At 38.6% G+C, this 17,516-nt stretch overlaps 1 protein-coding gene across 3 annotated transcripts in view; it reads right to left on the reverse strand.

Moving 5' to 3' along the window:
• Positions 1-17,516, reverse strand: part of SLC25A16 (solute carrier family 25 member 16) — a 43,689-nt gene that overhangs the window by 9,455 nt on the left and 16,718 nt on the right. For 2 of the 3 annotated variants that reach the window (XM_038534134.1, XM_038534137.1), the window contains exons 5-6: positions 2,731-2,852; positions 2,308-2,374 (exon numbers count right to left, since the gene is read on the reverse strand). In XM_038534134.1, coding sequence (XP_038390062.1) covers positions 2,308-2,374; positions 2,731-2,852 — 189 coding nt within the window. Of the gene's footprint in view, positions 1-2,307; positions 2,375-2,730; positions 2,853-12,645; positions 12,725-17,516 lie in introns of all 3 variants that reach the window. The other variant, XM_038534136.1, reaches the window with a different exon arrangement.

Below are 17,516 nucleotides of genomic sequence, written 5' to 3' on the forward strand. Positions count from 1 at the left end.
TGTCCAAAAACTAATCATGAGTTAAGGGGAGGAGGTGGGAATTTGAACAATGATAATATACTAGATGATACTGAGAATTTTTTTTAAAAGTTCATAATGGTGTGTGATTATGCTTTAAAAAAAGAGCATAGAGAGCTGAATCCTGAAATACTATGGATGAAATAAAATGACTTTAAAACAATATGGGATAAAAGGAGAGTTTTTAGGGGCATAGATGAAACAAGACTGGTCTTGATTTGATCATTGTTGAAGGTAGGTGCTAGGTGAATGGTGGCTCTTTTATTGTCTACTTTTGAATATGTTTGAAAATTTCCACATTTTAAGTAAAAACAGTAAAATAATAAACTCATGTAATGCAGCTAAAGCAGGATTTGGGGGGTAGGGTGAGGCGAAGGCCTACATTAGGAAAAAAAAAACCCAAAGGTTGAAAATGAATGAAGCAAGCATCCAACTGAAGAATAAAACTGAGGAAGGAGATAAGAAATGAACAAGAATCAATGAAATGGAAAATAAAGGTAGACTAGAGAAGAAAACAAAAAAAAAACTGATTCTTTGCAAAATATAATAACTGATAAATAAAGATGAAAAAAGGGACACAATAGAGCAGATGTAAAAAACTTTGAAAAATAAGGGAAATCTTTTGCCAAAAAATTGAAAACTAATACCAAAGGGTCAAGTTGAAAATGGTGAAGAAAGGTATGAACTACCAAAAATGGTTCACAAAAGAGAAAAACCTGAATGGTCCTACACGGAATCCCTGGGTGGCTCAGCTGTTTAGTGCCTGCCCTCGGCCCTGGGTGTGATCCTGGAGTCCCGGGATCGAGTCCCGCCATCAGGCTCCCTGCATGGAGCCTACTTCTCCCTCTACCTGTGTCTCTGCCTCTCGCTCTCTGTGTCTCTCATGAATAAATAAAATCCTTAAAAAATAATAAAATTTAAAAATAAAAATCATCCACAATGAAAACTTTCAAGAAACAGATAATTCTAATGTTTTTAGAGATTATTTCTGAACATGGAAAATGAGAAAATACTCTTCAACTCATTTATGAGATCTATATAACCTTGATTCCCAAACCACACAAGGATATTACAAAAAAAGAAAATTACAAGCTAATCTCATTTAGGAATACAGATGTAAAACTTCTTTAAAAAATTAGCAAACTTGATTCAATGCGATATAAAAAGGTCGTTATGTCATAACCAATTTGGGTTGATCTTAGAACATCTATTAATTTCAATTGTATTAACAGATTAAGGGAGAAAACTATATGATCACCTCTATATATGCAGGAAAGGGTGTCTGATAAAATTCAACACCAATTCAGATAAAAATTCTTACCAAAACTTCCTTAATGCCATACATGAACATTATGCTAAGTGAAGAAGTATTACAAACAGTCCCTTTAAAATCATTAAGGAGCCAAAATGCCCAGTATCATCACTTCTATTCACTGCTGCACCGTAGGTCCTTAGCTATTACAGTAGCTAAGATAAACATAAATAAATAAGGAAATAAGGATTAGAACGGAAATAGAAAAATGATATTATTTGTACAGAATATGAATTCCCCACACAGAAACCCCGAAGCATCTACAAGTAACATGGGGGCTGACTATAATTAATCAACAAGTAGGATAATGACTAGCTATAAGATGATATAAAATTAAATCAAGCAATAGACTGAAAATGTAATTTTCCAAAAGACACAAAAGAGCTTATATGGTATCTATAAATATGCCTAACAAAAATGTCCAAGATCTGTAAAAACTTCATTCAAAATCCTAATGGGGGGCAGCCCTGGTGGCGCAGCGGTTTAGCGCTGCCTGCAGCCCAGGGTGTGATCCTGGAGACCCGGGATCGAGTCCCACATCGGGTTCCCTGCATGGAGCCTGCTTCTCCCTCTGCCTGTGTCTCTGCCTCTCTCTGTATCTCTGTGTCTCTATGAATAAATAAATAAAAATACTAAAAAAAAATCCTAATGGGGTTTTTGTGCAAAATCAAAAACGTGCATGGAATAGAGTATTTATAGTTCTTACATTCCTTAAAAAAAAAAAAAAGGCATAAGGTAAAGGGACTTGTCCACCAAATATAAAGACTTGTAAAACTGTACTCAATTAGTATTTTTAGAAGTAGCACTATAGGTCACTGGGGAAAGGAGGGACTATTTAATAAATGGTGTTGGGTCAAATGTTTATCCTTAAGGAGGGAAAAACCAAATCCAGATGGAATAGGGGTTTGATACAAAATGCTAAAATTTAAAAAATCATTCTTAGGAAAAACTAAAGATTCTGCCAAATTTCAAAATACCTGCATATGGAGCCATTCCTAATATGGTGGGCATCAGGCCTCTGTAAAATCCAAGGAAACCGCCCTCCTTTTGAATGAAGAAAAATTAGAAGTGAGATTAAGATTACATTGTGCTTATCATTATTAACATCAAAAAGCAAAAGCATATGTTACAAGAGAAAAAAAATTACTCTGGGACCCATCCTGAAACATAGATGTATCATAATCATTAATCATTAATATCATCCATAAATAAAAGTTTAAATAACATTCAAAATATTTTTCTAAATATAAAAGGACACATTAAAGGGGCACCTGCTGGCTCAGCAGAGCTTAAGACTTAAGACTCTTGATCTTGTAGTCAAGAGTTCAAGTCCCATGTTGGGCACAGAGCTTATATTAAAAAATAAAACAAGAGAGATGAGAAAAGTAAATGTGAAATACCTTTGCATAAATTGTTTTGAATGCATGAATAATTCCTGTATAAGTGTGTTCCCCTTTCACCTGGAAAGCTAGGCGTACTCTCACCATATCAAGAGGGTAAGTACAGATAACTGCAGTCATACCTGAAAAAAAAGTAGAAACTTAAATGTGAAAGAATATGCATATATATATATATACACATATATATATATACTACTAATGTATAAGTATACTATACATACTAATATATATAGTATACTATATATACTACTAATATATATATACTACTAATGATAGAAAATATATAAATATATAAATATATATTTCCTATCATTAGTAGTGCTCTCAAATTATAGCAATGATGAAAATCTAATGAAATAAAAAATGATATTACTAATAGAATTATATCATAATACCACCAGCTGAAAAACAACCTTGTAAGCAAAGGGTCAGTTTGTAAAATATTTCCAAGTTCTTCCCACTGTGAAGTTATGTTATTAATACCAAAATAGTACAGTATAGGTGGATCATGAGTATTTTTTAAATTCTATTTCTTGTCTATTTCCAGGTAGGATACCAGAAAGGAAAAACTATCTCCTAGCACTAGGCAAGATATTTGACTTTTTACTTATTACCTCTAATCTTAAAATGAAGAGATGCTTTACCTACCAAAGGGATTCTTATAAAAATAAAATAAAGGCATTTTTCTAAACTTCAAAGCATGATCATTATTTTCTTTTTAGTGTTTTGGTAAATTTGTTGTTGATGAAACATAATAAAAATATAAATGCTCATAGTCATAGAAAAAATGTTTTAGGAATAAAAATTTGATAAGCAAATTTAGTATTAAGTTCTAGATTTTCATCAATATAATAATTTTCAAATTGCATAAACTATCCAACTGAGCTATTTTTAATTAAATCATCTATCTTTAAAAGAAGTTTTACTTTTTAAAATTTTTATTTTATTTTAATTTCAGGATAGTTAACATACAGTGTTAAATTAGATTCAGGTGTATAGAGATTCAACAATTCTATACATTACTCAGTGCTCATCAAGATAAATATACTCCTAATCCCCTTTACCTGCTTCACCCACATCCCCCCCATTTACCTCCACTAAAGCCATCTTTTGCTCCCCATAGTGGACTCTGGTTTTGTGGGGTTTTTTTTGGTGGTTTTTTATTCTGGTTTCTTTTATTCTCCCTCTTTGTTCATTTGTTTTGTTTCCTAAATTCCACATATAAGTGAAATCATTTGGTATTTTTCTCTCTCATTTTGCTTACCATTATATTCTCTAGCTCCATCTATGCTGTTTCAAATGGCAAGATTTTTTTTTTTTAACAGTTTAATAATATTCCTGTGTGTATCCCTCACATCTTCTTTATCCACTTGGGCTGCTTCCATAATTTGGCTATTCTAAATAATGCTGCAATAAACATAGGTGTGCATACATTTTTTGGAATTAAAGTTTTAGGGATTCAACATGTATTCCTTGTATTGTATTCCTTGGGTAAATATGCAGTAGTTGAATTACTGGATCAAATGATAATTTTATTTTTAACTTCCATACGGTCTTCCACAATGACTGGTTTGCATTCCCACCAACAGTGCACAAGGGTACCTTTCTCTCCACATTCTTGCCAATACTTGTTTCTTGAGTTTATTTTAGCCATTCTTTTTTTAAAATTAAGATTTTATTTGAGAGATGGAGTGAGAGTAAGCGTGAGACAGAGAACACGAGTGTGGTGAGAGGCAAAGGGAGGAGCAGACTCTGTGCCAAGCAGGGGGCATGACTTGGGGCTCAATGCCAGGATTCCAGGATCATGACCTGAGCAGAAGGCAGAAGCTTAACCGACTGAGCCACCCAGGTGCCCCTGTTTTTTACTTTTGTTGGTAGTTTCCTTCACTGTACAGAGATTTTTATTTATTATTATTTTTTAAAATTTATTTGAGAGAGCATGAACAGGGGAAGGGGCAGAGGGACAAGCAGACTCTCCACTGAGTGGGGACATGGGGTTTGATCCCAGGACCCTGAGATGATGACTTGAGCTAAAGTCAGACACTTAACTGAGCCACCCATGTGCCCCAATTTATTTATTTTCTTAAATTTTATTTTTAAGTAATCTCCACACCCAACGTGGGGCTCAAACACACAATCTTTTTTTTTTTTTTTTTTTTTTTTTCAAACACACAATCTTGAGATCAAGTATTGCACACTGAGCCAGCCAGGAGCCCCAGAACCTTTTTGTTTTGATGTAGCAAAAATCTATTTTTGTAAAATAGACTTCCTTACTTCTCAAAAGAAATGTATGCTCAGTGTAGAAAAATTAGAAAAAAATAGATAATAAAAAATTAAACATACACATATTTATCCACCATTAACAAGCACCTAAATATATAACATCCCAAACCTTTATACATGTACATTTACACACATGCTTAAAACTTATAATAATGTAATAATACGTGCTTAAAACTTATAATAATGTAATTCTGGGGCAGCTGGCTGGCTCAGTCAGTACAGCATTCAACTCTTGATCTTAGGGTCATAAGTTCCAGCCCCACAATAGGTGTAGAGATTACTACAAAATAAAAAATAAATTTAAAAAGTATAATTCTATTTTGTAGTCAATTTTTTCTACTGTACATTACGTTGTGAACATCTTCCCATGTGAGAGATACATTACCTGGATGTAACTTAATTTATTAAAACAATCACCTTAGACTTTTAGGTGATTTTAGGCTAATCTAATTTGCCATATGCTCCATTATTTGCTATACGATACTATAATTGCAAGAAATGCTTTTGTGAATGACCTTTTATTTTTTTATTTTATTTTATTTTTTTGTGAATGACCTTTTAGATAAATATTTTTGTGCATCATTTCCATTATAGATAAATTCCTAAAACAGAATTATTAGGGCAAAGAATAAAGTTTTTTTCTTTTCTTTTCTTTTTTTTAAGATTTTATTTATTTATTCTTGAGAGACACAGAGAAAGAGAGGCAGAAGAGACACAGGCAGAGGGAGAAGCAGGCTCCACTCCATGCAGGGAGCCCGACGTGGGGCTTGATCCCCGGTCCCCAGGACCACACCCTGGGCCGAAGGCAGCGCTAAACCGCTGAGCCACCCAGGCTGCCCAAGAATAAAGCTTTTAATAGAAATTGTCTTCCAGAAAGATTGTACCAATTTGTTTTTTTGTTTGTTTGTTTTTTTATGATAGTCACACAGAGAGAGAGAAAGAGGCAGAGACATAGGCAGAGGGAGTAGCAGGCTCCATGCACTGGGAGCCTGACGTGGGATTCGATCCCGGGCCTCCAGGATCGCGCCCTGGGCCAAAGGCAGGCGCCAAACCACTGCGCCACCCAGGGATCCCCAGATTGTACCAATTTGTAATAAATGTCAGCCATTAGAATAAGTCCTATTTTCCTGACTTCTCAGAAGTATTAGATAATTATTAGATAATTAGAATATTCAATTATTGGATAATTTTCCCAGCATTTGATTGACAGAAGAGCATTCTCTCTTATTTTGGCTTCTTATATGACTCCCCCCTCCCCTTTTTTGGTGGTTTTGTAACTTTATTTGACATTCAGTTGTCAGTTCTCATTCACATTGATTGTATAGATTTTTGAAAGTGGTGCTAGATTTTTAAAGTGGTGCCAGAATTTTCAAAGTGGTTATCTATATAGTATATAGGTAACCAACAAATATATAGCTTCTTTGATAAATCTTTATCCTCATTATGTTTTCTGAACCACCTCACTGGATACAGAATGAGGGACATTCCTAATTCTTTTGGCCTACATAGTTTTGTTGAGTTTAATGTTAATGTGCACATCTGGAGTTTTCATCTCATTCAGGGCAAATTTTGGGATTTCTCTAAGTAGATGAGGCACATGCTCTTGAAGCCCACTCCATAGATATATTTGTGAATGGTAAGGGTGTGTTTCCTGGTCACTACCTTGTGGTCAAGAGAACAGCCTTCTTTTCACCACCCTTCTTTTGCAGAGCCATTCTGGGCTCAGGTTGGAAAGGAAGAGTGCAAGGTATTGTCATGACTTCCTTTTTCTATGTAGGCTTATTTTTTAGTTTATTTTTTTCTTATGTAGGCTTTTTAAAAAAAAAGATTTTATTTATCTGACAGCATGCATAAGCAGGTGGAGCAGCAGGTAGAGGGAGAGAGAGAAGCAGGCTCCCTGCTGAGCAGAGAGCCCAACATGGGGCTCAATCCCAGGACCCTGGGATCATGACCCGTGCTGAAGGGAGACACTTAACTGACTGAGCCACCCAGGTGCCCCAAGATTTCATTTTTTTTAAACATTTATTTGAGAGAGTGTGTATGCATGTGACTGGAGGGAGGGGGCAGAGGGAGAGAATCCCCAAGCAGACTCCCTACTGAGCACTCAATCCCACCACCCGTGAGATCACTACCTGAGCCAAAACTAAGTGCTGGACACTCAACCAACCAAGCCACCCAGATGTCCCTAAGATTTTAAGTAATTTCTACACCCAGTGTGGGGCTCAAACTCACACCCTGAGATGAAGAGTCACATGCTTCACCAAATGAGTCAACCAGATGCCTATGTAGACTTGTAATACTACCTTATATTTTTTAAATATTTTTTTAATAAAGATTTATTTGACAGAGAGAGCAAGAGAGCACAAGCAGAGGGAGCAGCAGAAATAGAGGGACAAGCAGACTCCTCAATGCAGGGAGCCTGATGCAGGCCCAGGGCTCAAGCCCAGAACCCTGGGATCATGACCCAAGTCGAAGCTAGACACTTATTGGACTAAGCTACTCAGGTGCCCCAATACTACCTTTTAAACATGATAAATTTATCTTTTTCTTAGTCTTAACAAATAAAAATAAAATTTTTGTGCCACAACTTTGACTCAAAATAGCAAACAAGTAATATAAAAGTGGCAATTTAAAGTGATTACCAGGAAAAAATAAAAAATAAAAAAATAAAGTGATTACCAGGGACTTAGGTCATGATCCCAGAGTCCTGGGATTGAGCCCCGCATAGGACTCCCTGCTCAGTGGGGAGTCTGCTTCTCCCTCTCCCTCTGCCCCTCTCCTCTGCTCATACTCTCTCTCCCTCAAATAAGTAAAAAAGATCTTAAAATAATTAATTTTTTTGAAAGGTGATTTCCATTCTAGGAGCTCCTGGGTGGCTCAGTTGGTTAAGCAAAACTCACTCTTGATTTATGCTCAGGTCATAATCTCAGGGTTGTGAAATCAAGCCCCAAGTCAGGCTCCATTCTGGGCCTGGAGTCTGCTTAAGATTTTCTCTCTCCCTCTCCCATACTTGTGCATGCATACTCTCTCCCTGTCTCACTCTCTCAAAAAAAAAGAAAGTAAAGGGAAAAAAGTTATTTCCATTCTCTTGGCCTAATTTAACTTTTTGGTCTAAAAAGTTTTTTTAGGGCAGCCCCAGTGGCCCAGCAGTTTAGCGCTGCCTTTGGCCCACGGTATGATCTTGGAGACTCAGGATCGAGTCCCACGTCGGGCTCCCTGCATAGAGCCTGCTTCTCCCTCTGCCTGTGTCTCTGCCCCTCTCTCTCTCTGTGTCTCTCTCATGAGTAAATAAAAATCTTTAAACAAAACATTCGATTAGTAATTTCTTTTTTTTTTTAAGATTTTATTTATTTATTCATGAGAGACACAGAGACAGAGAGAGAGGCAGAGACACAGGTAGAGGGAGAAGCAGGCTCTATGCAGGGAGCCTAATGTGGGACTTGATCCCAGGTCTCCAGGATCACACCTGGGGCTGAAGGCGGCACTAAACCGCTGAGCTACCTGGGCTGCCCTGATGAGTATTTCTAAACTTAATTTTTTATTTCAGAAATTCCATCATCTAGTGACTAGAACTGTCAATTCCCCACTGCAGCCAGTTTGTGAGCTCTTTACCTGTGCTATTTGTTTTCAATCTATTCATTTTTTAACTATTTAACATATTTATATTTAACTTATCGGTATTCAAATCAGCCATGTATGGCAGGCAAGGCAGTAATTTTCTAACTGGCTTCTTTTAAGATAAATCTTAACTAATACAGTACAAAATTCCTGAGGCAAGATTTGGCAATAAATTACATTTATATTACAGCAAATACCTTATTATCCAGATATTTATAAAACTAACATGTTTTGCAAGTTGGCTTAATTTTTTTTTACAGCTTGTGGTAAAGACTTTGCAAGGGAATTTTTGGAAAATAAAATTAGGAGATATTATCCATAAAATAGTTTCATCTTTATTGGAATATTTCATATTAAGAAGTGTAACAAAAGAATCAAAAGGCTGACCATTTTAAGGCTTGATTGTGCTGACACAACACAACTTGATTAATATTCAGATTTTGCTAGGATTTTCCCAATTCATCACTATCCATTTTTACAAAAGCTATTAATTTTTACAACTTCTTTTTTTCTCTTCCCTAACTTGCATCACTTTGGTCTTGCCTCTTCCACTTGCTCTCTCTCACTCCATTTATTTCTTCTTTCCTTCTAGTTGTCTTACTGGCTTCAGGTGGCTTAACATGAAATGATTGTGACTTAAAGTAGCAAATGATAAAATGGTAGAAAATGAGTATACTTAGAAATTTATAAATGTAAAGGGGGCATTAGCTTAAAAGTTGCAAGACAGAAAGTGGCAGGACCATGAGTCAGACTGAGGAATTGGCATAACCTAATTATATATCAGAAAATGGTAAAAAAAATAATGCCAATGGTTACTAGAATGCTAAATTTGTGATCTAGTTTTGCAATTTTTTAGCCAGTTTATTTTACCATGTTTTTATGGATTTCCTTTTTTTTTTTTTTTTTAATGATAGTCACACAGAGAGAGAGAGAGGGCGGCAGAGACACAGGCAGAGGGAGAAGCAGGCTCCATGCAGGGAGCCCGATGTGGGATTCGATCCCAGGTCTCCGGGATCGTGCCCTGGGCCAAAGGCAGGCGCCAAACTGCTGCGCCACCCAGGGATCCCTATGGATTTCTTTTAAATTAAAAAAAAATCAATCAGGGATCCCTGGGTGGCGCAGTGGTTTGGCGCCTGCCTTTGGCCCAGGGCACGATTCTGGAGACCCGGGATCGAATCCCACATCGGGCTCCCGGTGCATGGAGCCTGCTTCTCCCTCTGCCTGTGTCTCTGCCTCTCTCTCTCTAACTATCATAAATAAATAAAAATTAAAAAAAAAATTAAAAAAAAAATCAATCAAATCTTCCTAAAGGAAAAAACATGTTAACATTTGTTAAAATGAAACAAGTTTAAGGCAAAAAAGAAAAGAAGGATGCCTGGGTGGCTCAGTGGTTGATCATCTGCCTTTGACTCAGGGCATGATCCCGGAGTCTCACAATTGAGTCATGCATCCGGCTTCCTACATGGAGCCTGCTTCTCCCTATGCCTATGTCTCTGCCTCTCCCTCTCTGTGTCTCATGAATAAATAAATAAAATCTTAAAAAAAATAAAATAAAAAAGAAAGAAACCACAGGCCCAAAATGGAGTCACTTGCGCTAAGCCCATGTCACCAAATCAAGTCTTAATACTTAACCTAAATGCAGTTTCAACCTTCTCCAGGAATTTGCCCCACTCTTTCTTTATCTCTTCCCTCTTCTGGCTATAAAAGCTTTCCATTTTGCATAGCTCCCCAGATCTCCTTTCTACTTGCTAGATGGGATGCTGCATAATGCATGAATTGTTGAAAAAGCCAATCTGATTCTCAAATTTTTACAGTTGAATTGTTTTTTTTTTTTTTTTTTTGAGATTTTATTCATGAGATACACAGAGAGAGAATGAGAGAGAGAGAGAGAGAGAGGGGCAAGGACACAGGCAGAGGGAGAAGCAGGCTCCATGCACTGGGAGCCTGACGTGGGATTCGATCCCGGGTCTCCAGGATCGCGCCCTGGGCCAAAGGCAGGCGCCAAACCGCTGCGCCACCCAGGGATCCGTTTTTTAAAGATTTTATTTATTCATTTGAGAGAGAGAAAACAAGAGAGAGGAGAGAGGCACAGAGAGAGAAGCAGATTCCCCACTGAGCCAAGAGCCCTACATGGCACTCAGTCCCAGGACCTAGAGATCATGACCTGAGCCAAAGGCAAATCCTGAAAACAACTTAATGATTTCTTTTTTTTTTTTTTTTAAGATTTTATTTATTTATTTATTCGGGAGAGAGCACAAGCAGTAGGGAGAGGGAGAAGCAGGCTCCCTGCTGAACCAGAAGCCCAACGTGAGACTTGATACAAGGACCCTAGTATCCAGACCTGAGCTGAAGGCAGATGCTTAACCGGCTAAGCCACCTAGGACTCCCAACAACTTCATGATTTCAATGTAATATTAAACCCTGAGGGCAGCCCCAGTGGCGCAGCAGTTTGGCGCTGCCTGTAGCCTGGGTGTGATCCTGGAGACCCAGGATCGAGTCCCACATCTGGCTCCCTGCATGGAGCCTGCTTCCCCCTCTGCCTGTGTCTCTGCCTCTCTCTCCGTGTCTATGAATAAATAAGTAAAAACTTTAAAAATAAATAAATAAATAAATAAATAAATAAATAAATAAATAAACAAACAAACAAACAAACCCTGGAATGTAGGCAGAGAATTTTTAATAATTACACACTCTTAAATCTTGAAAACTAATTAGTGACTTTAAATGTTTACTTATTTTTAGAACAAGGAGGTAAGAAATACCCTTCACTCTAAGTATTAAACTATGAACCCCTCTACAGGGCTAGATGTAGACTTCTACAAACCTTAACAAAAAAGATTATGATATCTTGCATTGTTCAAACTAAAAATACTATTACACTGTAAAATAAGTTTGAGGATATCCAACTACGTTCTGATTTTCCTCACAATGACTGCATCAATCCTTTTTCAAAATAATGCTGGGGACTTAAGCATGGGTGTAGTCTACCTGTAAGTAATCTAGCACCAGCATTATTTTCTTGGGGTTGAACTTTTCTCATTTCAGTAATTTATTATTTTTAAAGTATTTGGATTTGACTTATGATCAAAACTGATCAAATGGTCAAAAGAACTTATGAGTATGGACTCTAGATTGAGCCTGAGTTCAAATTAGACTCTACCACTAACTAGCTGTGTGACCTTGAGCAAGTTACCTAACCTGGGTGTCAGCTTCAAAATCTGTAAAACGGACACCACAATAAGTCATTACCCAAATTAGGTTTTATGAAGCTTAAATGAGTTAATATATGTAAATAAAGGCTTAAAATAATTCCCAACATATACAAAATATTATATCTAAATGTTAAAAAAAAATGTTAGCTATTATTCTCCCAGTCTTTTTCAAGTTATTCATTTTTTGACCCTTTCTTTTTTTTCTCTTTTCTTTTTTTTTTTTTAAGAGATCTTATTTATTTATTCATGATAGACACAGAGAGAGAGAGAGAGAGAGAGAGAGGCAGAGACACAGGCAGAGGGAGAAGCAGACTCCATACTGGGAGCCTGACGTGGGACTCGATCCCGGGACTCCAGGATCACACCCTGGGCCGAAGGCAGGCGCTAAACTGCTCAGCCACCCAGGGATCCCCTTGACCCTTTCTTTTGTGAACCAAATCAACTGTATTCTCTTTTTACCCAAATTCTTTCACTCTCAATCTCTTCCTATACATCAAGAATTCAAATAAAAAGGAAAAAATTAAAAAATAATAATACAAAAAGAAAAAAAGAACAATTGGGATTATTGGGAAGGAATATGTAACAAAGTGGGAACTTAGCTTGACTGCTAGTAATCATACTGACCTATGTATCAGTCATCTACATGGTGACTGGGATTTTCAATTCATAAACCTAGTGTCTCCCATTTTGGCCTTTTTTCTATACTCACATATCTCTTCCTTACTAGTCTAACTAGCACTGCTTTTCTGAGAGGCCAAAAAAGTCCTCCAAGTACAATTAAGGAAAATCAGAAACTACCTACCTCAAATAGTGGTGGTGATAGTTTTCCTCTTCCCCCATTTTACAACCATAATCCAATACAGAAAGCAGTATATCTTCACCTACCAGGAAGCAATGAAACTCAATCAAGTTGAGGTGTGCCTGCAATTTTTGTATATGTGTAAACTTCTCTTTTCTTCCCTTAGTCAAGAAATTGAGGACTTAATGATGAATCCAAACTTACTGAGACTGTTTTTCCCTAAATTCTTACCCTAACATAGAATCCAGGAATTGTGGTAACCCAAGAACATACATTAATCAGTAATTAAATTTTGCAGATCTGCAAAGCTTCAAAGACCTCAACAGTGCCTCATAATCACTGTATACAATACAAAAACCCTATGAGTGCAAATTATATTTATAATCATGATACCTAAGACAGATAATTCCTGGTCATTAAAACTGCAGAGATCGGGATCCCTCGGTGGCGCAGCGGTTTAGTGCCTGCCTTTGGCCCAGGGCGTGATCCTGGAGACCTGGGATCGAGTCCCACGTCGGGCTCCTGGTGCATGGAGCCTGCTTCTCCCTCTGCCTGTGTCTCTGCCTCTCTCTCTCTCTCTCTCTCTCTCTGTGACTATCATAAATAAATAAAAAAATTTTAAGGGATCCCTGGGTGGCGCAGCGGTTTAGCGCCTGCCTTTGGCTCAGGGCGCGATCCTGGAGACCCGGGATCGAATCCCACATCGGGCTCCTGGTGCATGGAGCCTGCTTCTCCCTCTGCCTATGTCTCCGCCTCTCTCTCTCTCTGTGTGACTATCATAAATAAATTTAAAAAAAAAAAATTTGTTTTTAAAATTAAAAAAAAAACTGCAGATATCATATTCTGAAAATATGGCAAATATAAATTTTTTATTCTGCTCCAGCAAGAAGCATATATAACTTCTTAACAAAGGAACTACCACTATAAGGAGGAGGCAGTAGAGGAAAGATGAAAGAGGACTTCAACCACTTCTATTTTGACATCAGTGTGTACTTTCTAATTGCTTAAGTTCTTCTTTCCAGCTTATCTCTTTACTCAGGCAAAAGACCAGGTGGGCAAAGCATTCTGTGAGCATCCCTCAAGACAGGACAACTGCCCTGAACCAGCAAGACCAGGCGGGATTGACCTCCCTGCCCACCAACATTTGTCCCATATTTTCCTTATATAAACCTAGAAGTATTTTCAGCCTTTGAGACACTCTTTGAGAGTGTCCACTGTCTTCTGGGTAATGGCCTCACAGAAATAAATTCCTTTCTTGTTTTACCACATCCACCTTTCTATCTTTGGATTTTATCCATAGAGAGTAGCCGAACCTGGTCTATTTGGGAACCCCAAAGCCAGGTGTTCTTGTACTTCTGAGCCCCCGTTGCAATTCTGGCAAGTCAGCCAGGCGCTGTACTTCTCATTTATCCAGCCGCCTCAGGATTCCCCAGTATAGAGCAATTAGCTGTGGCAGCAGCCCAAGGCTCCCTGTTGGTTTCCTGAGCTAGTGACTGTGAGAGGTCAGAGTCAGCTAGCTATTGCTAGTCGACCCCAGACAGGGAGCTGCTGAAACCTGTTTCATTTTGAGGACTTTCTCCCTTGCCTTGAACTGGCACCAACTGCCTTACCTACATCTGGTGAAACAAATGAATTAGAAGTAGCAGGCCCTAGAAATTTGGCTCCCGGTAAGTTCCCGATAAGTGCATACTGTACCCAGTACTTCTTTATTTCCCTTCTGTTGGGTTCTTTTGCACCACTGTCAGGTTTTCATGACCTTTTTGTTTAGGCTTGCATAGCCTGGAGTTGGGGCAGGGGCCACTGAAACTTGTGAAGGTACTGACAAGGTACCACAAGGACTATTTGACAAATACAGGTTTTTGAGGAATGATGAGGTAAACAGGAAGTTAAAGTACACATCTGGGAAGATCTCTGTTGGAATTCGTGTGTCTGTGAGTATATGTAACAAGACAGGAAGTACTATCTCTATACCCTTTCAAAAGCTCCTGGCTGACTGGTCTATATATCTATGACTCATTTTATGTGTGTTCAGGACTGACAAGGATTGGAATGAATGAGTTTCTGGTTTTTTTGGTAGTAGAGGGTGGGGAGGTAGCAGAGGGAGAGGCAGAGAGAGAATCTCCAGGCTGGGCATGGAGCCGGATGCAGGGCTTGATCTCACAACCTTGAGATCATTACCTGGGCTGAAATTAAGAGTCAGGAGTTTAATCAACCGAGCCACTCAGGCACCTCAAGGAATGAATGAGTTTTAAAATTACATTGGTAGGGACACCTAGCTGGTTCAGTCATTAGAGCATGTGACTCTTGATCTCACGGTTGTAAGTTCAAGCCCCTTCTTGATCTCAGGGTTGCAAGTGCAAGCCCCATGTAGAGCTTATTTTTAAAAACATAAATAAAGAAGTGCACTCTTAAAAAAAAAGAGTACACTGGTATAGGTTGAGCTTTTCAGTTAAAAACAACAAAGTTTTCTTGGATTGTTGGTCTGGTCTTGATAAGAAATTATAAAAAGTTTTTTCCTTTTTCTTTATCTGCCCAGGGCTATGTTTTGTCATTATCAGGGCTTCGATTACTTAAGAAAGTTAAAACACGGGACACCTTGGTGGCTCAGTGGTTGAGCATCTGCCTTTGGCTCTGGTCGTGATCGCAGGGTCCTGGGATTGAGTCCTGCGCATCAGGCTCCCCACAGGGAGCCTATTTCTCCCCCTTCCTTGGTCTCTGCCTCTTTGTGTGTCTCTCATGAACAAATAAATAAAATCTTTAAAAAAAAAGTTAGGGATCCCTGGGTGGCGCAGCGGTTTGGCACCTGCCTTTGGCCCAGGGCGCGATCCTGGAGACCCGGGATCAAATCCCACATCAGGCTCCCGGTGCATGGAGCCTGCTTCTCCCTCTGCCTATGTCTCTGCCTCTCTCTCTCTCTCTCTCTCTCTCTCTGTGACTATCATAAATAATAAAAAAATAAGAAAGTTAAAACTTCTCAGGGTGCCTTAGTGGCTCAGTCAGTTGAGGGTCTACCTTCCGTTCAGATCATGATCTTGGGGTCCTACACTCCCTTCTCAGCAGGAAGTCTGCTTCTCCCTTTTCTCTCCCTCTGCCCCTCCCCCTTGCTTGTGCGCGCTCTCTCTCTCAAAAAAATAAAAAATAAAAAACTTAAAAATGTTAAAACTTCTCAATATTAAAGGAGCTAAATTTTGCTAATAACTATATAGACTTCTTTATAATCTTTTATTGCCACCTTGGTTAAACAGACAATTAAATATTAAGTTTTATAACAATCTGTAATCTTGTTAAGGCAACTGCTTTATTTATTTATTTTAAGAGATTTTATTTATTTGACAGAGAGGGAGAAAGCACAAGCAAGGGGAACAGCAGAGGGAGAGGGAGAAGCAGGCTCCTCACTGAGTACGGAGCCCGATATAAGGCTCCATCTCAGAATCTTGGGATCACAACCTGAGCCAAAAGCAGACGCTTAACTGACTGAGCCACCTGGGTGTCCCATGGCAACTGCTTTAAAACCTTCTGAGATTTTTGGGGTGTCTGGCTGGTTCAGTTGGAGGAGTGACTCTAGATCCCAAGGTTGGGAGTTCAAGCCTCACACTGGCTATACAAATTACTTAAATTTTAAAAAGGCACCTGGGTGGCTCAGTCAGTTAAGTGGCTGCCTTTGGCTCAGGTAATGATCCCAGGGTCCTGGGATCCAGACCCATGTTGGGCTTCCTGGCTCAGTGGGGAGTTAGTTAGCTTCTCCCTCTGCCCCTCCCCCTACTCATGTCTTCTCTCTCAAATAAATAAATAAATAATTTTTAAAGTGTCCTAGTAGTTAAGCATCTGACTTTTTGTTTTGACTCAGATCATGATCTCAAGGTTGTGAGATTGAGCCTCACGTTGAGCTCTACACTCAGCACAGAGTCTGCTTGCAATTCTCTATTCTCCCTCTCTCTCTCTGCCACTCCCACTCATGTTCACACTGGCTCTCTCCAAAATAAAAATCTTTAAAAAACCTGAGGTTTTTAACAAACCTCCCAAGATTCAAATTCTAAATGAAGGCTTTTTGACTAATTAGGCTTGCTTATTTGGTATATTCGATTACATAGGAAGCACTGTCAAATAAATGGTGATGATCTTCTTAGGTTATATTGTATGAATAAATGCTATAATGCTGTTCTAGAAATTATCTGAAATCCCTAAAGTTTTAACATGTCCTGGTATAAGGTCATCATTTAACATTCTAATTATTGGGCAGCCCCGGTGGCGCAGCGGTTTAGTGCCGCCTGCAGCCTGGGGTGGTGCGATCCTGGAGACCCGGATGGAGTCTCCATACAGCTTCCTATATGGAGCCTGCTTCTCTCTCTGCCTGTATCTCTGCCTGTGTTTCTGCCTCTCTCTCTGCGTGTCTATGAATAAATAAACAAAATCTTAAAAAAAAAAAAAAACACATTCTAATTATTGAAATGTTGGATATCACAGAAATAATTGGATCTCCTTGTCAACTGCACTATAATGAACTATTGTCCAATCTTTAACCATATCCATCTTTTTTTAGTCTTTTGTTATTTATAGTTATTGCTCTCTTGAACTGTGTTTCATCTTCGAGGAGATTCATGAAAAGGACTATTTGACAGATACAGGTTTTTGATATGTTTTTTTTTTAAGATTTTATTTATTTATTTGACAAAGAGAGCAGAAGCAGGGGGTGCGGTGTGGGGAGAGGGAGCAGCAGACTTCTGGATGAGCAGGGAGCCCAATGTGGGGCTCGATCCCAAGACCTGGGATCATGACCCAAGCTGAAGGTAGCCTCTCAAATGACTGAGCCACCCATGAGCCCCCCTGATATCTTTAAAATCATAAAACTGGGATCCCTGGGTGGCGCAGCGGTT

This window comes from Canis lupus, chromosome 4 (genome assembly GCF_011100685.1).
Source record: "Canis lupus familiaris isolate Mischka breed German Shepherd chromosome 4, alternate assembly UU_Cfam_GSD_1.0, whole genome shotgun sequence".
Lineage (NCBI taxonomy): Eukaryota > Metazoa > Chordata > Mammalia > Carnivora > Canidae > Canis > Canis lupus.